General features: G+C 47.9%; 1 protein-coding gene across 1 annotated transcript; it reads left to right on the forward strand.

Moving 5' to 3' along the window:
• The first annotated feature begins 71 nt into the window (after positions 1-71).
• On the forward strand, positions 72-11,361 carry KCTD21 (potassium channel tetramerization domain containing 21). Its single transcript, XM_035115927.3, has 2 exons — positions 72-249; positions 9,674-11,361. Exon 2 carries the CDS (start codon positions 9,703-9,705, stop codon positions 10,483-10,485), a length of 783 nt encoding a protein of 260 aa, XP_034971818.1. The 5' UTR covers positions 72-249; positions 9,674-9,702; the 3' UTR covers positions 10,486-11,361.
• The last annotated feature ends 6,028 nt before the right edge of the window (positions 11,362-17,389 follow it).

A 17,389-nucleotide genomic window follows, 5' to 3' on the forward strand; every position in this document is an offset into this window, starting at 1 on the left:
GACCCGCGGCGCTGGCACCGGAGGCGCCCAGGAAATACAGTTCCCACGGAGCATTGCGGCCGGCTAGGGCTGCTTCCCTTCGTCTCCTAGGCAGGGCATATCCACTTCTCTCTCTTTGCCTCCCCCCACTCCCCAGTCCACCCAGGCTTTCCCATCGGTTTTTTTCCTTCTCTTTCTCTTTCTCTCTCCCCTTCCCCACCCCCCAGAAGCATCTGCGACAGGGGTCCAAGCAGGTTGGCAGCGCGACAGGTAAGTGATGCGAAGGAGCCAGGTGCGCAAAAGGGGGCAGAGGATGCTGGGGGGAAGCCCTCCTATGAATGGGATGTTGGCTGATCCCAGGAGAGATCAACAGGGGGATCCCAAAGGCTGGGCCCCTCAGAGGAATGCCTTTGGTTCAAGGTGCACCTTGAATGGGTTTTGTTTGTTTGTTTGTTTAGGGAGGGGGGGGGCTTTTAAAACCTAACTTTCTAACATTTCTAACGAAAACTGTCGGAAAGTTCCTCTGCCGCTAGGGAAGGGAGAGTTACATCTGTTGAGTTTCCGCCTGTCAGGAAGTTAAAGGTGACTGGTAGAAGACATGTGCCAGGTCCTTTTCCGGTTTGACATTGTCCTTCCACTATGGTACCCAAAGGTGCTCCCAAGCCGACCATTTATACACGCTTACATAAATTGTTGATATCAAGGCAACGTGTCCGTATCTAAACGTCTTCCAACATTATGTACAAGCTTGTAAACTGCTCATTTCTTAAATGTTACAGAGCAACAAGGTCCCTACACAAGTAAAAGGTATATTCATATTATTTCCCCCACCATAAGTTATCTTACAATAGTCAATAAAAGGACCCAGCTCTATTCCAAAGTCTGCTGTCATCCCATAATCTTACAACCTCATTGTTTTTTAGTCTTTGTGCTGTCTGATCATTTTTTTATTCAATCTCTGCATGCAAATGCCTTTACTTTTCTCCAGCTCCAGTTATTGAGATCATAGAATCATAGAGTTGGAAGAGACCACAAGGGCCATCCAGTCCAACCCCCTGCCAAGCAGGAAACACCATCAAAGCATTCCTGACTGATGGCTGTCAAGCCTCGGCTTAAAGACCTCCAAAGAAGGAGACTCCACCACACTCCTTGGCAGCAAATTCCACTGTCAAACAGCTCTTACTGTCAGGAAGTTCTTCCTAATGTTTAGGTCAGGCATCCCTAAACTTTGGCCCTCCAGATGTTTTGGACTACAGTTCCCATCATCCCTGACCACTGGTCCTGTTAGCTAGGGATCATGGGAGTTGTAGGCCAAAACATCTGGAGGGCCGCAGTTTGGGGATGCCTGGTTTAGGTGGAATCTTTTTTCTTGTAGCTTGAATCCATTGCTCCGTGTCCGCTTCTCTGGAGCAGCAGAAAACAACCTTTCACCCCCTTCCATATGACATCCTTTTATATATTTGAACATTGTTTAGATGTGTGTTTGCACAGAGACATAAAAATATACCCTTTTATAACCTAGACACTTTTCTTTCTTTTTTTACTCATTCTAGGGAGTTGTGATACTCCAGTGGCTAGAGAGATGGCCTTGGAAGTTCGAAATACAATGTTATGCCACAGCTTTAGCTGTGAAGGTGACCGGGGGCTCTGGGGTCAGGTCACTATTTTTCTGCCTAACCTACCTCGCAAAGTTGTTGTTGTATGCAAATGCCATCCGCTTTGGAGGAGGGGCAGGCAGGCCATGAATGAGACATAAATAAACCCTCTGCAGTAGGCTGTATTATTTCTGTTTTGGAGAACGGAAACTGTGATTTAAAATTGCCCAGAGCCTCTCAGCAAACTCAGGTCTCTCACTCTGCTCCCACCATCCTAACTCTAGGGAGAGACGGCAGCTCATTTGTAGAACATCTGTCTCACATGCAAAAGGCCCCAGGTATCTCCTGTTTTAAAAAAGTAATTGGATAACAGGTAATGTGAAAGAACCTTTTCACACATACTACTGTCAAGTCAGATGTCCCCCCATCTTATATTTGTGCAGCTGGTTACTCCTGCCTAAGTTTAGAACAGGCACCCCCCAACCTTCGGCCCTCCAGATGTTTTGGACTCCAGATGTTTTGTTACTTTGCTTTGGCCCAGTTCACCAATCTTTTCAGGGCATCTTGAATTCAAATTCTGTCTTCTGCGATGTCATCTGCCAATTGGATGAGCATCCCCTCAATTCCTGTTTCCATGTCATTTATAAAGACGTTGAACAATAACAGGCCCAGGACAGAACGCTGCAGCACCCCATTTGTCACCTTTTTTCCAGGATGATATGAGCAGGGCTGGTGCGTCCATTAAGGCAAACTAGGCATCTGCCTAGGGCGCCAAAATTGAGGGGGCACTGGCCAGCCTGCCCCCCCCCGCCCCCCTGGTGCTGCCTGGGCCTGCCTCCTCCGCGCCCTCAGCTGTTGAGCGGCTTCAATTATCTGTTCTAGAACTTTTCCTGGTATCGACATCAAGCTGATCTGTCGCTAGTTATCAGGATCAACACTGGCCTATCTCTAGTCTCTAGTCTGCAGAAACCTCACCTGTTCTCCAAGAATTCTCAAAGATTGTAAACAGAGGCTCTGAGATTATATCTGCAAGTAGGTTCTCTGTCTTCTCCATGCAGAGAACCTACTGCTTGCTTGGAGGTCCTCTGTATGGGGACCTCTTCTTCCTCTTGCTTCGAACATATCTGAAGAAACCTTATTACTCTATTATTATTATTAACCTTTTTTGAACGTCTGAGCTCATTCTGAGCTTTATCCCGCCTGACCTTCTCCCTGCAATGGTTTGCTGTTTACATAGTAGTACAATGAAGTGATAAATGCACTTCTGTGAGGAGGGAGTTTCATAGTTTAGGGGCTGCCACAGAGAAGACCCTGTCCCTTGCTACACCCACTACCACCACCTCGATATTGCAAGGGCAGCAGAATTACCAAGAGGATTCTCTGCAGATCTTAACACACAAGAGGATCTCATAGAATCATAGAATCATAGAGTTGGAAGAGACCACAAGGGCCATCCAGTCCAACCCCCTGCCAAGCAGGAAACACCATCAAAGCATTCCTGACAGATGGCTGTCAAGCCTCGGCTTAAAGACCTCCAAAGAAGGAGACTCCACCACACTCCTTGGTAGCAAATTCCACTGCCGAACAGCTCTTACTGTCAGGAAGTTCTTGTAGGGAAGGAGGAGGCCTTTCAGATATTTGAGGCTTGTTGTTTAGAACTTTTAAACACTAATGTGATACTGCCAAGTTACATGTAACCGGTGAGAGTAAGGATGGTGTGTCTGAGACAATGAAGTGATGTTCCTAGTCAGAGTAGGAAATAGTAGCTAATGGGCAGATAGTCTGACAACTTCTTCTATTTTAGGGAGAAAGAGGGATGCTATACTTTCTGGCAGATCTGTTTCGATCAGGGCCGTCGACATGACTTTTGTCTGCTGGGTCCACATTAGAATTTCTTCTAAATGCAAAGTAGTTGAAAGCCAAGATAATCGCAAGACCTTGAGCTGCACGCAAAGCCTTTTGCATGACCTCAGCTCCTTGGAAAGATGAATGTAGCTAGACCAAGCTTGTTAGAGGCAAGGTAAAATTAAATTAAGGTTGCCACGATCTCTGCACTTAATTGAGAGTAAGCTTGGCTGAATTCACGGAAACTTCCTTCTGAGCAATCCTGATTGGGATCGGGCCAGGGGGCAGACTCTGATGGCTGAACCAGTTTTCTAGTTTTTGTGTCTGAGGGCAGACGGCAAGCCAGAATTGGTAAATCATCTGTTAATACACAGCTAGTTCCTTTTATCTAAGAGCACCAACCTGGATTACCTATGATCTTATCTTTAAAGGTAGGACTGGTTTTAAGGGATTAAAGGTACATATAACGAAGTGGAGAGATGGGGCCAAAAATACCAGACAGGACATGTGCAAATTTACCTTGATTAGCTGTGCCTTGCCTTATGATACAGCCCTGAAGATAAACATGGAGATATTTTGGAAGGAAGGGTTTTTTTTTAGGGTGGGTTTTAAATTGTGGTTGAGGCCACGGTGGCCTTAATGTTGCTTGTGTATTTACATATCTAACCCTCTCTTGTACACCCCAGGGCTCAGGGGAACTTATATCAACGTCTGCAGTTGTTTTTGCTTGCAGCGCAGCTCAGTTTTGAAACCTTTGAAGGCAGGGTGGCACTTCCGTAACAAGGCTTTTGCCCATTTGACATCCTCCAGGTGTCTTGGACTCCAACTACAGCTCCCATCAGCACCAGACACCATGGCCAGGGATGCTGGGAGTAAGTCCAGCAATACCTGGAGAGCCACAGGTTACTCACCTGGTCTGCACTGACTGACAACAACTCCAGGGATTTCAGAACAGAAGAATATACCGTGTTTCTCATATTATAAGACATGTCTTATATTTATTTTTTCCTCAAAAAAACACACTATGGCTTATTTTCAAGGGATGTCTTATTTTTTTCCTCCTCCTCCTGCCGCGGCCGGCATTGCTGCTGTGCCTATCACTATGGCTTATTTTCGGGGTATGTCTTATATTCCTTGAATGCTTAAAAATCCTGCTATGGCTTATTTTATGGGTATGTCTTAAAATATGAGAAACAGGGTACAGTCACACCTTGTTTTTCGAACAGCTAGTTCTCGAACGTTTTGGCTCCCGAACGCTGCAAACCCAGAAGTGAGTGTTCCGGTTTGTGAACTATTTTTGGAAGCCGAACATCCAATGCGGCTTCCGATTGGCTACAGGAGCTTCCTGCAGCCAATCAGAAGCTACGCTTTTGTTTCCAAATGTTTTGGAAGTTGAATGGACTCCCGGAACGGATTCCGTTCGACTTCCAAGGGACGACTGTAGAAAGAGTCTTCTGTATCCAGCCATTTGCCCTTACCCGCCAACATTTCTCTCATAAAAGTAGGGGTGTCTTCTTCTTCTTCTTCTTCTTCTTCTTCTTCTTCTTCTTCTTCTTCTTCTTCTTCTTCTTCTTCTTCTTCTTCTCCCCACCCATCTGACTTGGTTGCCCCAGCCACTCTGGGTGGCTTCCAACATATATAAAAACATACTAAAATGTTAAACTTCAGATAACTATATGCATCAAGCTACCCACTGCAACTCAACACAAGTCTCATTCCTTTGCACTGAGCTATGGCTCTTTCATAGGTGGGACCCAGGTGGCGCTGTGGGTTAAACCACAGAGCCCTAGGGCTTCCTGATCAGAAGGTTGGCGGTTCAAATCCCCGCGACGGGGTGAGCTCCTGTTGCTCGGTCCCAGCTCCTGCCCAACTAGCAGTTTGAAAGCACATCAAAGCGCAAGTAGATAAATAGGTACCACTCCGGCGGGAAGGTAAACGGCATTTCCATGTGCTGCTCTGGTTTGCCAGAAGCAGCTTTGTCATGCTGGCCACATGACCTGGAAGCTGTACACCGTCTCCCTCGGCCAATAACGCGAGATGAGCGCTGCAACCCCAGAGTCTGTCACGACTGGACCTAATGGTCAGGGGTCCCTTTACCTTTACCTTTATGGCTCTTTCATAGCCTTTCCTATGTAGACAGACACAAAATTGTCCCCCAAGTTAGCCGTCACTCCACAGAGAGGTGTATCCTTGCTGTAGCTAAAATACAGAACGGCTCTGGCCAGTTGTTTGACATTTTTTCAAGGTCAGTTAAGCCACTGCTTTGCCGATAGTTATTTTGAAAACAAAGGGGGTGGAATTTGTGCAGGAGCAAAAGTTCACCGGCGCAGCCACTTGTTTCAAAGCTGGGCCGTCAGGTTGGACCACAAGCATGGAGAAGGTCAAATATCCACATAGGACTCAAAGGTCCCTCACTGGCGACCTTTGACTCATGTGCACATCAACACTCTCCACCCAAGGGGCCAGTTTCCTACCTGCGATTCTGTTATCCTCCAGGTATTATCTAGGCCTTAAGTCAGGGATGGCTAAACTTCAGTATACCTGAAGGAGCGTCTCCACCCCCATCGTTTAACCCAAACACTGAGGTCCAGCTCAGAGGGCCTTCTGGCAGTTCCCTCACTGTGAAGATGTGAGGTTACAGGGAACCAGGCAGAGGGCCTTCTCGGTGATGGCGCCCACCCTGTGGAACGCCCTCCCACCAGATGTCAAGGAAAGAAACAACTATCTGACTTTTCGAAGACATCTGAAGACAGCTCTGTATTGTGAAGTTTTTAAATGTTTGACGTTTTATTACGTTTTTATATTTTGCTGGAAGCTGCCCAGAGTGGCTGGGAAAACCAGCCAGATGGGCGGGGTATAATTATTATTATTATTACAGTGGTACCACAGTTCTTGAACTTAATCCGTTCCGGGAGTCCGTTTGACTCTCGAAACTGTTTGAAAACCAAGGCGCGACTTCTGATTGGCTGCAGGAGCTTCCTGAACTCAAGTAGAAGCTGCATTGGACGTTCGGCTTCTGAAAAGCGTTTGCAAACTGGAACACTTATTTTCGGGTTTGGGGTGTTCAGGAGCTGTTTGGGAACCAAGGTTCCACTATATCTGCCTCTTAATTATGCACCTGCATAATGGCATTTTGTCCCCTTGGCAAAGGGCACCTATTATTTTGCGCTTCAGAGTTGCAACAACAACCAACTGAATTGTTGTTGATAAGTTTATAGTTGATACAACGAAGGGTTTTTATTATGATTTCTAATTTTCTTCGATGATCAATCTTACATATTTTTACATGCCCTTCCTCGCCACTTACCAGTAGATACTTTCCGTTGAGCGGTATACGCATTCTTCACATTGTTTTATTTATTTGTAATTTGTTCCATTTATTAATCGCTTCCTCTAAAATATTTAGAAGCCATTTAACAATACAGTAAAAGCATAAACAAAGCAAAAATCGGACCCAGCTTCCCATAAGAGGCATCTATCTGTTTGGTTACTGTGAGAACTGGATGGTTCTCAGGAATATATGGCTGGCCACTATTGGACTTAGGACACAGATTAGTTTTAAATGTGTTATACCACCGTGACACCAGATGGCGCTGTAGAGTTTGATCCTTCGCTAACGTGATTTCCCGTTATGAGCTTTGCAACGTGTTTTCCTGAAACGTTTTTTTAAATGTGTCTAGATCCAGCCTTAGAATGCAGACGGAAAACTTGTGCTCATCCAGCAAAACATTTCTTGCGTTTCTTATCCCTTGTGTTTCCCTTGGCACCCTAATTGGCTTACTCCCTCCAAGATCACTCTTTGCCCGAGTGGTCTTACCTCACGGATGGGTCGGTGAAATAGTCTTTCCAGCCTTAAATCTCACCTGACGCAGTGAATAAAGAGTCGTGGGGAAAGGCCCGTCCACGCAGCCAACTGTTATTCTTCTCTTCCATAACATGCAAGGATTCAGCACGCCGTGTCATAATGGAGTGAAGAGGGTCTGAAAGTTCTGACTCCTAACACACCTTTCCATAACCTGGTACAGTGGTACCTTGGTTCTCAAACTTAATTCGTTCCGGAAGTCCGTTCCAAAACCAAAGCGTTCCAAAACCAAGGCATGCTTTCCCATAGAAAGTAATGCAAAGTCATTCCAGACTTTTAAAAACCGTCCCTAATACAGCAATTCAACATGAATTTTACTAACAAGACCATTGATCCATAAAATGAAAGCAATAATCTATCTGCTGTACTATAAAATAAATATGTCAGTATTGTAGATGATAAAAATTAATTTTTTTTTTTGCCTTACCAGCACTGATGATAGTCATTGTTTGGATGGGGGGCTTTTATCAATTTCTGCAGTCACGCAATCAATCAGTCAGTAGCTGAACTGGGTTCCACACAGTCACAAAAACAGATTAACCGAAAAAGCCTCAAGAACAAAAACACAAAATACATAGCAAGAACAAAAGCACCAAACTTAATCCATTCCAGAACTTTGTTTGACTTCCAAAATGTTCAAAAACCAAGGCGCGGCTTCTGATTGGTGCAGCCGTCCCTGAAACAATAGCCGACAGCCGCATCGGACGTTCGGCTTTCGAAAACCGGAACACTTACTTCCTGGTTTGGGGCATTTGAGAACCAAAGCGTTTGAGAACCAAGGCCCCTAAGTAGGGTCCTCAGATTGTCGTTGTACTACAACAGCCATCAGCCCCAGCCAAGAAGGGGTAATGGGAGTTTCGTTAGCAAGTTTCTCTTTCTTTCTTCCCGACATGTATACCCCACAAGAGGAGCTCAAGGCGCCATACGTGGTTTTCATTCCTCTGTTTCATCCTCACAATAACCCTGTGAGGATTTGAACCCAGGTCTCCCAAGTCCTAGTGTGACTTTCTAACTATGCTGACTTTGTGCCAATTAATAAATTAGTAGACATTGTAAAGGTACCTTGTCTCCAAACGGTATATATCTGGCCTTGGCAGAAGACCTAGTGGTGGACTTGCGTGCAGCTTCTTGAATTCACAGCCCTGAGATTTGCAGCGGGGAAATTGTTGTTGACTTTGAGGCAAACTGGCATTCAGCACTGCTACTGCTGACCCATTACTACAGGTCTCCATTTTTCCCTGTACCCAAGAACTCATTCACACAGATTCATACCATCAGTTGATTTCCTCTTCACTGCGTTACTCAGAAGTTGGAAGCCTGGTGGTATCTGAAGGTGCAAAGTAGCTATGCTGAAAAGTGTTGTTTTCTGGAGTCATAGAAGTTCTACCTGTGGAAGTTTTGTTCCCACTTGCAAGCCTACCCTGAAAGCTGCAGTTACGATCTTGCACGTGGGAACCGAACACCTAGAAAGTGGGTCCTCAGGATGTTTGACAGACAGTGGAATGGTCTCCCTCGGGAGGTACTGGGCTTTCCTTCCTTGGGAGATTTTTAAGCAGAGGTTGGATGGGCCTCTGTCCTGAATGCTTTAGCTGAGATTCCTGCAGGTGACCCTCAGGGTCCCTTCCAACTCTATGATTCTATAATACAGCCTTCCAGGTGCTAGTACAGGTGTGCAAAGCCCTAATCAGCTTCCAAAAGAATAAGAAGAGTTTGGATTTGATATCCCGCTTTTTCACTACCCCAAGGAGTCTCAAAGCGGCTAACAACCTCCTTTCCCTTCCTCCCCCCACAACAAACACTCTGTGAGGTGAGTGAGGCTGAGAGACTTCAGAGAAGTGTGACTAGCCCAAGGTCACCCAGCAGCTGCATGTGGAGGAGCGGGGAAGCGAACCCAGTTCACCCAGATTACAAGTCCACTGCTCTTAACCACTACACCACACTGGCTCTCAAAAGATCATCTCACCCCCTTAGATACCCAACCAGTTATTGTGCTCTGCAGGAGAAGGCTTCCTGCTGATACTGTCAGAGACTGGCTAGAGACTGAGGAGTGGGGCCCTGGGGAAAAGGGGGTTAGAAGCTGAAGGAAGAAGGGATCTGGGGCAGCCCGTAACAGCCAGGAGACAAGAGTCAGGCAGGGTTGGAGAGTGAAGAGCAGGTCCAGGAGGACAAGAGGGATGGGTCCACCTGGTGGAGAGTCAAGTGCTTTCACACCTCCTCCTCCTCCTCATGTTCCTTCACCTCTCCTGCTCCACCAGAAGAGGACTGAAGAGGGAGGTAAATGGAAGAATTTTAATGCACTCAAGTTTCTCCCCCTCCAAAAAACAAAACAAAAATAAAACCATCCCTAAATGATGCATATGCTAATGTCTGATGCTCATTCCTTCCCGCCCAGATCTGCTCCTGACCTCCCTTCCTCCCACCATGTCAGAGCCTATAACGCTAAACGTTGGCGGGAAGCTGTACACAACATCGCTGTCCACCTTGACCAGCTTCCCAGACTCCATGCTGGGTGCCATGTTCAGCGGGAACCTGCCAACCAAGAGGGACAGCCAAGGCAACTGCTTCATTGACCGGGACGGCAAGGTTTTCCGCTACATCCTCAACTTCCTGAGGACCTCCCACCTGGACCTCCCAGAGGACTTCCAAGAAATGGGCCTGCTCCGCCGAGAAGCAGATTTTTACCAGGTCCAGCCGCTGATCGAGGCCCTGCAGGAGAAGGAGGTGGAGCTCTCGAGGGCAGAAAAGAATGCCATGCTCAACATCAGCTTGGACCAGAGGACTCAGACGGTTCACTTCACCGTCCGGGAAGCTCCCCAGATCTACAGCTTGTCCTCTTCCAACATGGAAGTGTTCAACGCTCACATCTTCAGCACCTCCAGTTTGTTCCTCAAGCTTCTGGGCTCCAAACTCTACTACTGTTTCAACGGCAACCTGTCCTCGATATCCAGTTACCTGCAGGATCCCTACCACGTGACCTTGGATTGGGTTGCCAGCGTGGAAGGGCTGCCAGAAGAGGAGTACACCCGCCAGAACTTAAAGAGGTTGTGGGTCCTCCCGGCCAAGAAGCAGATCAACAGTTTCCAGGTGTTTGTAGAGGAGGTACTGAAAATCGCCATGAGCGATGGCTTCTGCGTCGACTCCTCTCACCCGCACGCCTCGGATTTTATGAACAATAAAATTATCCGGCTAATACGGTACAAGTAGGTGGGGCCTCTCCCCCCTCCCCCGTTCCGCTACACATAGCAACGATCCGCTGAGGTTCGTGTCTGGACATGGGTTTCCCTTTTCGAGCCCGCTTCACGAATCATGCGCTAATAACCTGAATTAAGAAGCTAGTTTTCTGCTTAACGGACTAACCAGTGTGTGTCGAACCTCCAGATTAGGGATGTGTGACGGATTGGTTTGTGGGCCAGGTGGTAGGGGGGGACTGAGGAAGATCTCTGGTTCTGTGTCAACCAATTGCCCTTCGAAGAAGAAGAAGAAGAAAAAGAAGGGTTTGGATTTGATATCCCGCTTTATCACTATCCTAAGGAGTCTCAAAGTGGCTAACATTCTCCTTTCCCTTCCTCCCCCACAACAAACACTCTGTGAGGTGAGTGAGGCTGAGAGACTTCAGAGAAGTGTGACTAGCCCAAGGTCACCCAGCAGCTGCATGTGGAGGAGCGGAGACGTGAACCCGGTTCACCAGATTATGAGTCTACCGCTCTTAACCACTACACCACACTGGCTCTCACCACACTGGCTCTAAGACGTGTCATCAGGAAGGGACGAGTCCATTCTTGTAGGCACCAGCAATGACATCAGCACTGGGGGCCTGATGTACTGCCCTTGGATGCCCCCCTTGCATGTTCGATGCTATATTGTGCCTGGCAAGGAAGAGGCAGAAAGGGCGAGGGAGGGGGGAGGGGGGATGTTGATGGATAAATCTGTTTCCCAAACGGCACAATGCCAGAATGAAGCTATTCATCCCTGATCTGTTGGGGTTGACAGGGCAAAATAGCAATATTTAACTGTTTACACAGAGACTGGGAGTTGTGAAGAGATGCCACATTTTGTTTAACGACGGGTGACTCATTTTAACCTCTCTGCCTCATTTTTCCCACTGGGAAGAGACTTGTGCAATCTTAGCTTACTATAAAGGGCGGCCGAGAGGCTAAAGGCGGTTAAGGATGTCTGTGTTTGGGCAAGAGCTGGAGGATTCTGGGTGAGGGAGACTTTCTGACCCGAGGAGGACATGATAGCCATTGGAGTTGATTTCCTCCTGGGTCACATCATAACGTCTCTGGCACGCAGATATGAAATTGCCCAAGTTTCCCCAGTGCAGCAGTTGACCCTCCATGCTGTTGCTGTTTCCTTTAATGTGAATGACCAGTTGTAAGATTCAAACGATCTGAAGAGGCGGCCTCCGGGATATTTGGGGCTTTTGCCTGTGGTACAAAATGGAGCATGGATGGCTTCATGGTACTGTACTACATAGGCTAGTGGGGGATATCTGTCTCTACTAGCTGGCTGCTAGGTAGAAAGAAGGGCCTCTGCATGCAGAAGGCGCCTGGTTCAATCCCCAGCTTCTGCTGATAGGACTGGGAATATTCCCAACTGAAGTGCCGCTGCCGGTACGCGTGGATGATACAGCGCTAGGGAAACAAATGGTCCTGGTAAAACGTTGGCTTCCTATGACCCTGTTTGTTCCTAAGGAGAAAGGAAGCAACTGAAAACTGGCCTAGCATCTATATGGAGAGTGCTGCTAACAGGCACTTGACAAATGCAAGATCATAGAATTGTAGAGTTGGAAGGGACTGTGTGGGTCACCTAGACCAACCCCCAACCGTGGGGATCGAACCCATGACCCCGACATTAAGAGCTACATGGCTCAGGGCTGAGCTACCAGCTGAGCTACATGGCTTGGGGCCATTATATCTCCTTCTAGCCTTTCCAGAACCAGCCAGCAAAGAGAGCATTTTGCAGCTGGTTAAAGGTAAAGGTAAAGGGACCCCTGACCACTGGGTCCAGTCATGACCGACTCTGGGGTTGCGCGCTCATCTCGCATTATTGGCCGAGGGAGCCAGCGTATAGCTTCCAGGTCATGACAAAGCCACTTCTGGCGAACCAGAGCAGCACACGGAAACGCCGTTTACCTTCCCGCTGTAGCGGTTCCTATTTATCTACTTGCATTTTGATGTGCTTTCGAACTGCTAGGTTGGCAGGAGCTGGGACCGAGCAACGGGAGCTCACCCCATCACAGGGATTCGAACTGCTGACCTAGTGATCAGCAAGCCCTAGACTCTCTGGTTTAACCCACAGCGCCACCTGGGTCCCTTGCAGCTGGTTACCCCAGCACTAATAATAATAATAATAATAATAATAATAATAATAATAATAATAATAATTTATTACTTATACCCCGCCCATCTGAATGGGTTTCCCCAGCCACTCCGGGCAGCTCCCAACAAAATATTTAAAACACAATAAAACATCAAACATTAAAAACTTCCCTAAACAGGGCTGCCTTCAGATGTCTTCTAAAAGTCAGGCAGTTGTTTATTTCTCTTTGACATCTGATGGGAGGGCGCTCCACAAGGCAGGTGCCACTACCGAGAAGACCCTCTGCCTGGTTCCCTGTAACCTCAGTTCGCTTAGTGAGGGAACCACTAGAAGGCCCTCGGAGCTGGACCTCAGTGTCCAGGCAGAATGATGGGGGTGGAGACGCTCCTTCAGGTCTACTGGGTCGAGGCCGTTTAGGGCTTTAAAGATCAGCACCAACACTTTGAATTTTGCTCGGAAATGCACTGGGAGCCAATGTAGATCTTTCATGTGGTCTCGGTGGCCGCTCCCAGTCACCAGTCTAGCTGCCGCCTTCTGGATTAGTTGTAGTTTCTGGGTCACCTTCAAAGGTAGCCCCACGTAGAGCGCATTACAGTAGTCAGATTGAGAAGGGGTGTTGGACACGGGCGGACATGGATTCTCAGAGCAAAAAGAAAAAAGCATGAAGGGTCCTAGGTTTAGATCAGGCCTGCACAACTTGTGACCCCCTCACCCCCAAAGAGAACGTAGCTCACTAGCCACGCGCTTCATTTGGAGTTGATTGCATTCCTGCATTGCAGGGGGTTGGACTGGATGACCGTTAGTGTCCCTTCCAACTTGGCAATTCTATTGCTGTATTTATTCGCTTGAGGCGGCAATCCCACTCCCACTTATCTGGGAGTGAGCCCACTGAACACAGCGGGGACTTAACTTCCGAATAAACGTGCGTAGGAGGGTGCTGTTAGGGGTTCACAGCCCATATTTTGCATAAGTCTCCGGAGGGCTTAACGAAAAAAATAATATATTGCATAAAAGAAAGCAGAAGAAGCAACAGATTGTTTTAAAGCCATAGTGACTAAAATGCACGAAAGCGATTAAGAAAAGCAGGTGTGTTTCTAGGGTTTCTAAGTCATCTCTCTCTAGGAAGGCATGCAACTGACGCCAACAGTGGTAGCCAATAATAGTAATAATAATAATTATTATTATTTATTATTTGTGCCCCACCCATCTTATTTGGTTGCCCCACAGCCACCCTGAGTGGCTTCCAACCACTCTGGGCGGCTTTCAGCATATATAAAAACCATTAATAATAATAGCATTGGACCCTACGCTTGTTGTCATCCCTGGCTATCAGCCATAATTGCTGGGGCTGATGAGAGTTGTAGTCCAACAGTGATCTTGGGTCCCCTGGCCTATGGTATAGCAGCAGAGTGGGCAGTCAGGATAGAGGGAGCTTGCCTCAGGACGGACCAAAGATGTCTCTAGGAAATGGGTTGCAATCATTGTAAAAAACATCTGACTTTTTTGTGCACAGAAACTAGCCCTGTAAAAATTCTTTTGAGATTTCAGTTCACCACCTCTTGGAAAGAATTCAGAGCCTGGTAGAAGGTGACTTTGAAATCTGCTTCATCAGGATGCCAAAGTGACCCTTTGAAAGGTGTCCTTAGATGTGGACACTCGATGCTCCGTGGGGGATTATTACGAATGGCGTTCAGTTCTGCAATAAATGCCAAACTCCATGACAGATCCTGCAAAGACATCTTATTGCAGAGTTACGGGGTCTTTGGGACTCTCTCCAAGCATATTGGGTTTAACAGATGTTTATAATAAATCTGCTTGTTAACTTTAGAAACACGCCTCTTGAGAATTCCGCATGTGTGTCTGGGCTTGGTTTATGACCGGTCGCAGTATCCCACAGGTAGTTATTGAATGACAAAAGTAGAAGATGAAGCATGACCCTTGTCCTCACCCCACCCCCAAGTTGCATGGCCATCATTGACCAAAAGGCTGATCAAATTTAAGAGCATTTTTCCAGACACACAAACTGGCATGGCAGCCCCTTACAGATAGATTGTGATTTTCTATGCATCAGGGGCAGGAAGCATTGTGATCATGTTGAAAAAGCATTGCCTTTCATTAAACTGACATCTAGGATAAAGGTAAAGGTAAAGGGCCCCCTGACCATCAGGTCCAGTCGTGTCCGACTCTGGGGTTGCGCGCTCATCTCGCATTATTGGCCGAGGGAGCCGGCGTATAGCTTCCAGGTCATGTGGCCAGCATGACAAAGCCGCTTCTGGCAAACCAGAGCAGCGCACGGAAACGCCGTTTACCTTCCCGCCGGAGCGGTCCCTATTTATCTACTTGCACTTTGATGTGCTTTCGAACTGCTAGGTGGGCAGGAGCTGGGACCGAGCAACAGGAGCTCACCCCGTTGCAGGGATTCGAACCGCCGACCTTCTGATCAGCAAGCCCTAGACCCTGTGGTTTAACCCACAGCGCCACCTGGGTCCGACATCTAGGATAGATGACTGTAATAAATTGTACATGGTAGTATGTCTTGTCTTTGGAGAGTCTCCAGAAAACTGAAGTTAATTCCGAATACAGTCCCTGCATCACTAACTGTAAACTGCGCTGTGATCTTTGGATGAAGGGTGGAATCAGACAATAGGACTATTATCTGGGCATAGGCAAACTTGGCCCTCCCAATGTTTGGGGGCTACAATTCCCATCATCCCTGACCACTGGTCCTGTTAGCTAGGGATGATGGGAGTTGTAGTCCAAAAACATCTGGAGGGCCGAGTTTGCCTATGCCTGCAATAGTCTCTGGGTACCAAAAAAACAAAGCGATGATTGGTTTTCAAGCCTCTAGGGCACAGGAACCTGTGGCCCTCGAGATATTGATGGGAGATCTCCAACTCCCATCTGCTTCAGGCAGATTGGCCCTTTAGTCAAAAATGAATTTTGGAGGTTTTACCATAGCTGCCAAGTCTCCCGTATTCCCCGGGAAATCCCCGTTTTTCCAGCTGTTCCTAGCTGAAAAAACGGATTTTTTTCTGTTTCCCCCCGGTTTATTCTGGTGCGGTGGCCATTTTGAAACTGGGCGGAGCATGCTCAGAAGTGACTTTTGATGCTGCTCTGCCCAGTTCCAAAATGGCTGCAGTGCGACTTCTGGCGCGGCGGCCATTTTGGAACTGGGCAAAGCAGCATCAAAAGTCACTTCTGAGCATGCTCCGCCCAGTTCCAAAATGGCGGCAGCGCTACTTCCGGCCTGCTACTTCCGGCCCGGTCCCTTATTTCTCGGACAGCAACTTGGCATGTATGGGTTGTGTTGTGTATTGAGTCAAAGGATTTTATCTCTGTATTATTATTGTCTGTATTTGCATTAGGATAAAGTAACTGCCTTTTGGTTCCAGAGGGTACAGCTACTATTGGTTCATTTAAGCTGCTGTATTTGGATCCTCTGTCTTATTGGTTCCCTCCAAAAGGCAGCACTGTGATTGCCTGATATTGTTCCCTCCAAAATGTATCCCTTTCTAGCTAGTTCCCTGTCCCTATAAATGTAGCCTTCCTGCCCTCACAGTCAGTCTTGTTCACTTTAATAAAGAGCTGTTACTAGAGAACTGTCTCCAGCATGTTTTGTCAAGAGAGCTGAAATCACAAACCCCACGTCACAACAACTGGCGACGAGGATGGGATCCGGAATGCTGAGGAGCGGTTAAACACAACCCTGCCTCAGAGTCCGGATTGCAGCTGAGAACAAGACTCACTGGCCAGCTGAGAAGACGACCCTGCCCGCTAGGACAATGGAGAGTCCAAGAGTATTGGAGCCCTTCCAGCCATCAGAGCCTCACACCTGGGAAGACTACGTCGAACGCTTCGAGTTCTTCGCGGTGGCTCAAGGGATCACCGATGCCAGCAAAAGAAGGGCCACATTCCTGAGCTACTGTGGGCCCGAGACCTTCAAGCTAGCCAAGGCATTACTTGCTCCAGCGAAGCTGAGTGAGACATCTCTCCAAGATATTCTTGCCTGCCTAACAAGCCACTTGGCGCCTACTGAGACCAAGATGGCCCGGCGGATGGAGTTCCATAAGAGGCAGCAGCATGCTGGGGAGTCTGTATCCGCATTTCTGGCTGAACTCCGGAAGCTCGCTCAGCACTGCGGCTTCCAAAATCTGGAAGAGACTCTCCTGGATCGGTTTATTGGTGGTCTGAGCAGCAAGAAAGCCAGAAGACGCATCGTGGCTAAAGAAGAGGTTACCCTTGCATCAGCCTTGAAGGAGGCCACCGCCACGGAGAATTATGAAAGAGAGGAGCTTGATGCCAGTCGCAAGGCCACTAAGCCACAGATAGAAGTTGCGCATGCCATGGACGAGCTAGAGGCTACTCCGAGCCAGAGCCCAGTCCGTGGGGTCGAGTTGGTGCGTCAGGCCTGCACAGTGCACAAAGATCACCGAGGCAGTTGCCCAGGTTGTGGCGGAAACCATGGGCGGAAGAGTTGTCGTTTCAGGGATGCTATGTGCCGGATGTGCGGGAAGACAGGTCACATCGCCAGAGTCTGTAGATCGGCGGCGTCAGGAGCAACAGGAGCACCTAGACTGGAGCATTGCAGACCGCCCACAGCAACTCATTTTCGAAAGGACTGCCACTACATAACGGAGATCAACGGGAGGGCCGTGCAGTTTCCAGCGCAAGGCAAGGCACACGTCAAGGTGAAGATTGAGGGTCAGCAGTGCGACATGGAGGTGGACTCTGGATCTGCATTCACCATTGTGTCGGACCAGACCGCGAAGACATTCTTCCCCAGGGG

Source organism: Zootoca vivipara, chromosome 4 (assembly GCF_965207765.1).
Source record: "Zootoca vivipara chromosome 4, rZooViv2.hap1.1, whole genome shotgun sequence".
Lineage (NCBI taxonomy): Eukaryota > Metazoa > Chordata > Lepidosauria > Squamata > Lacertidae > Zootoca > Zootoca vivipara.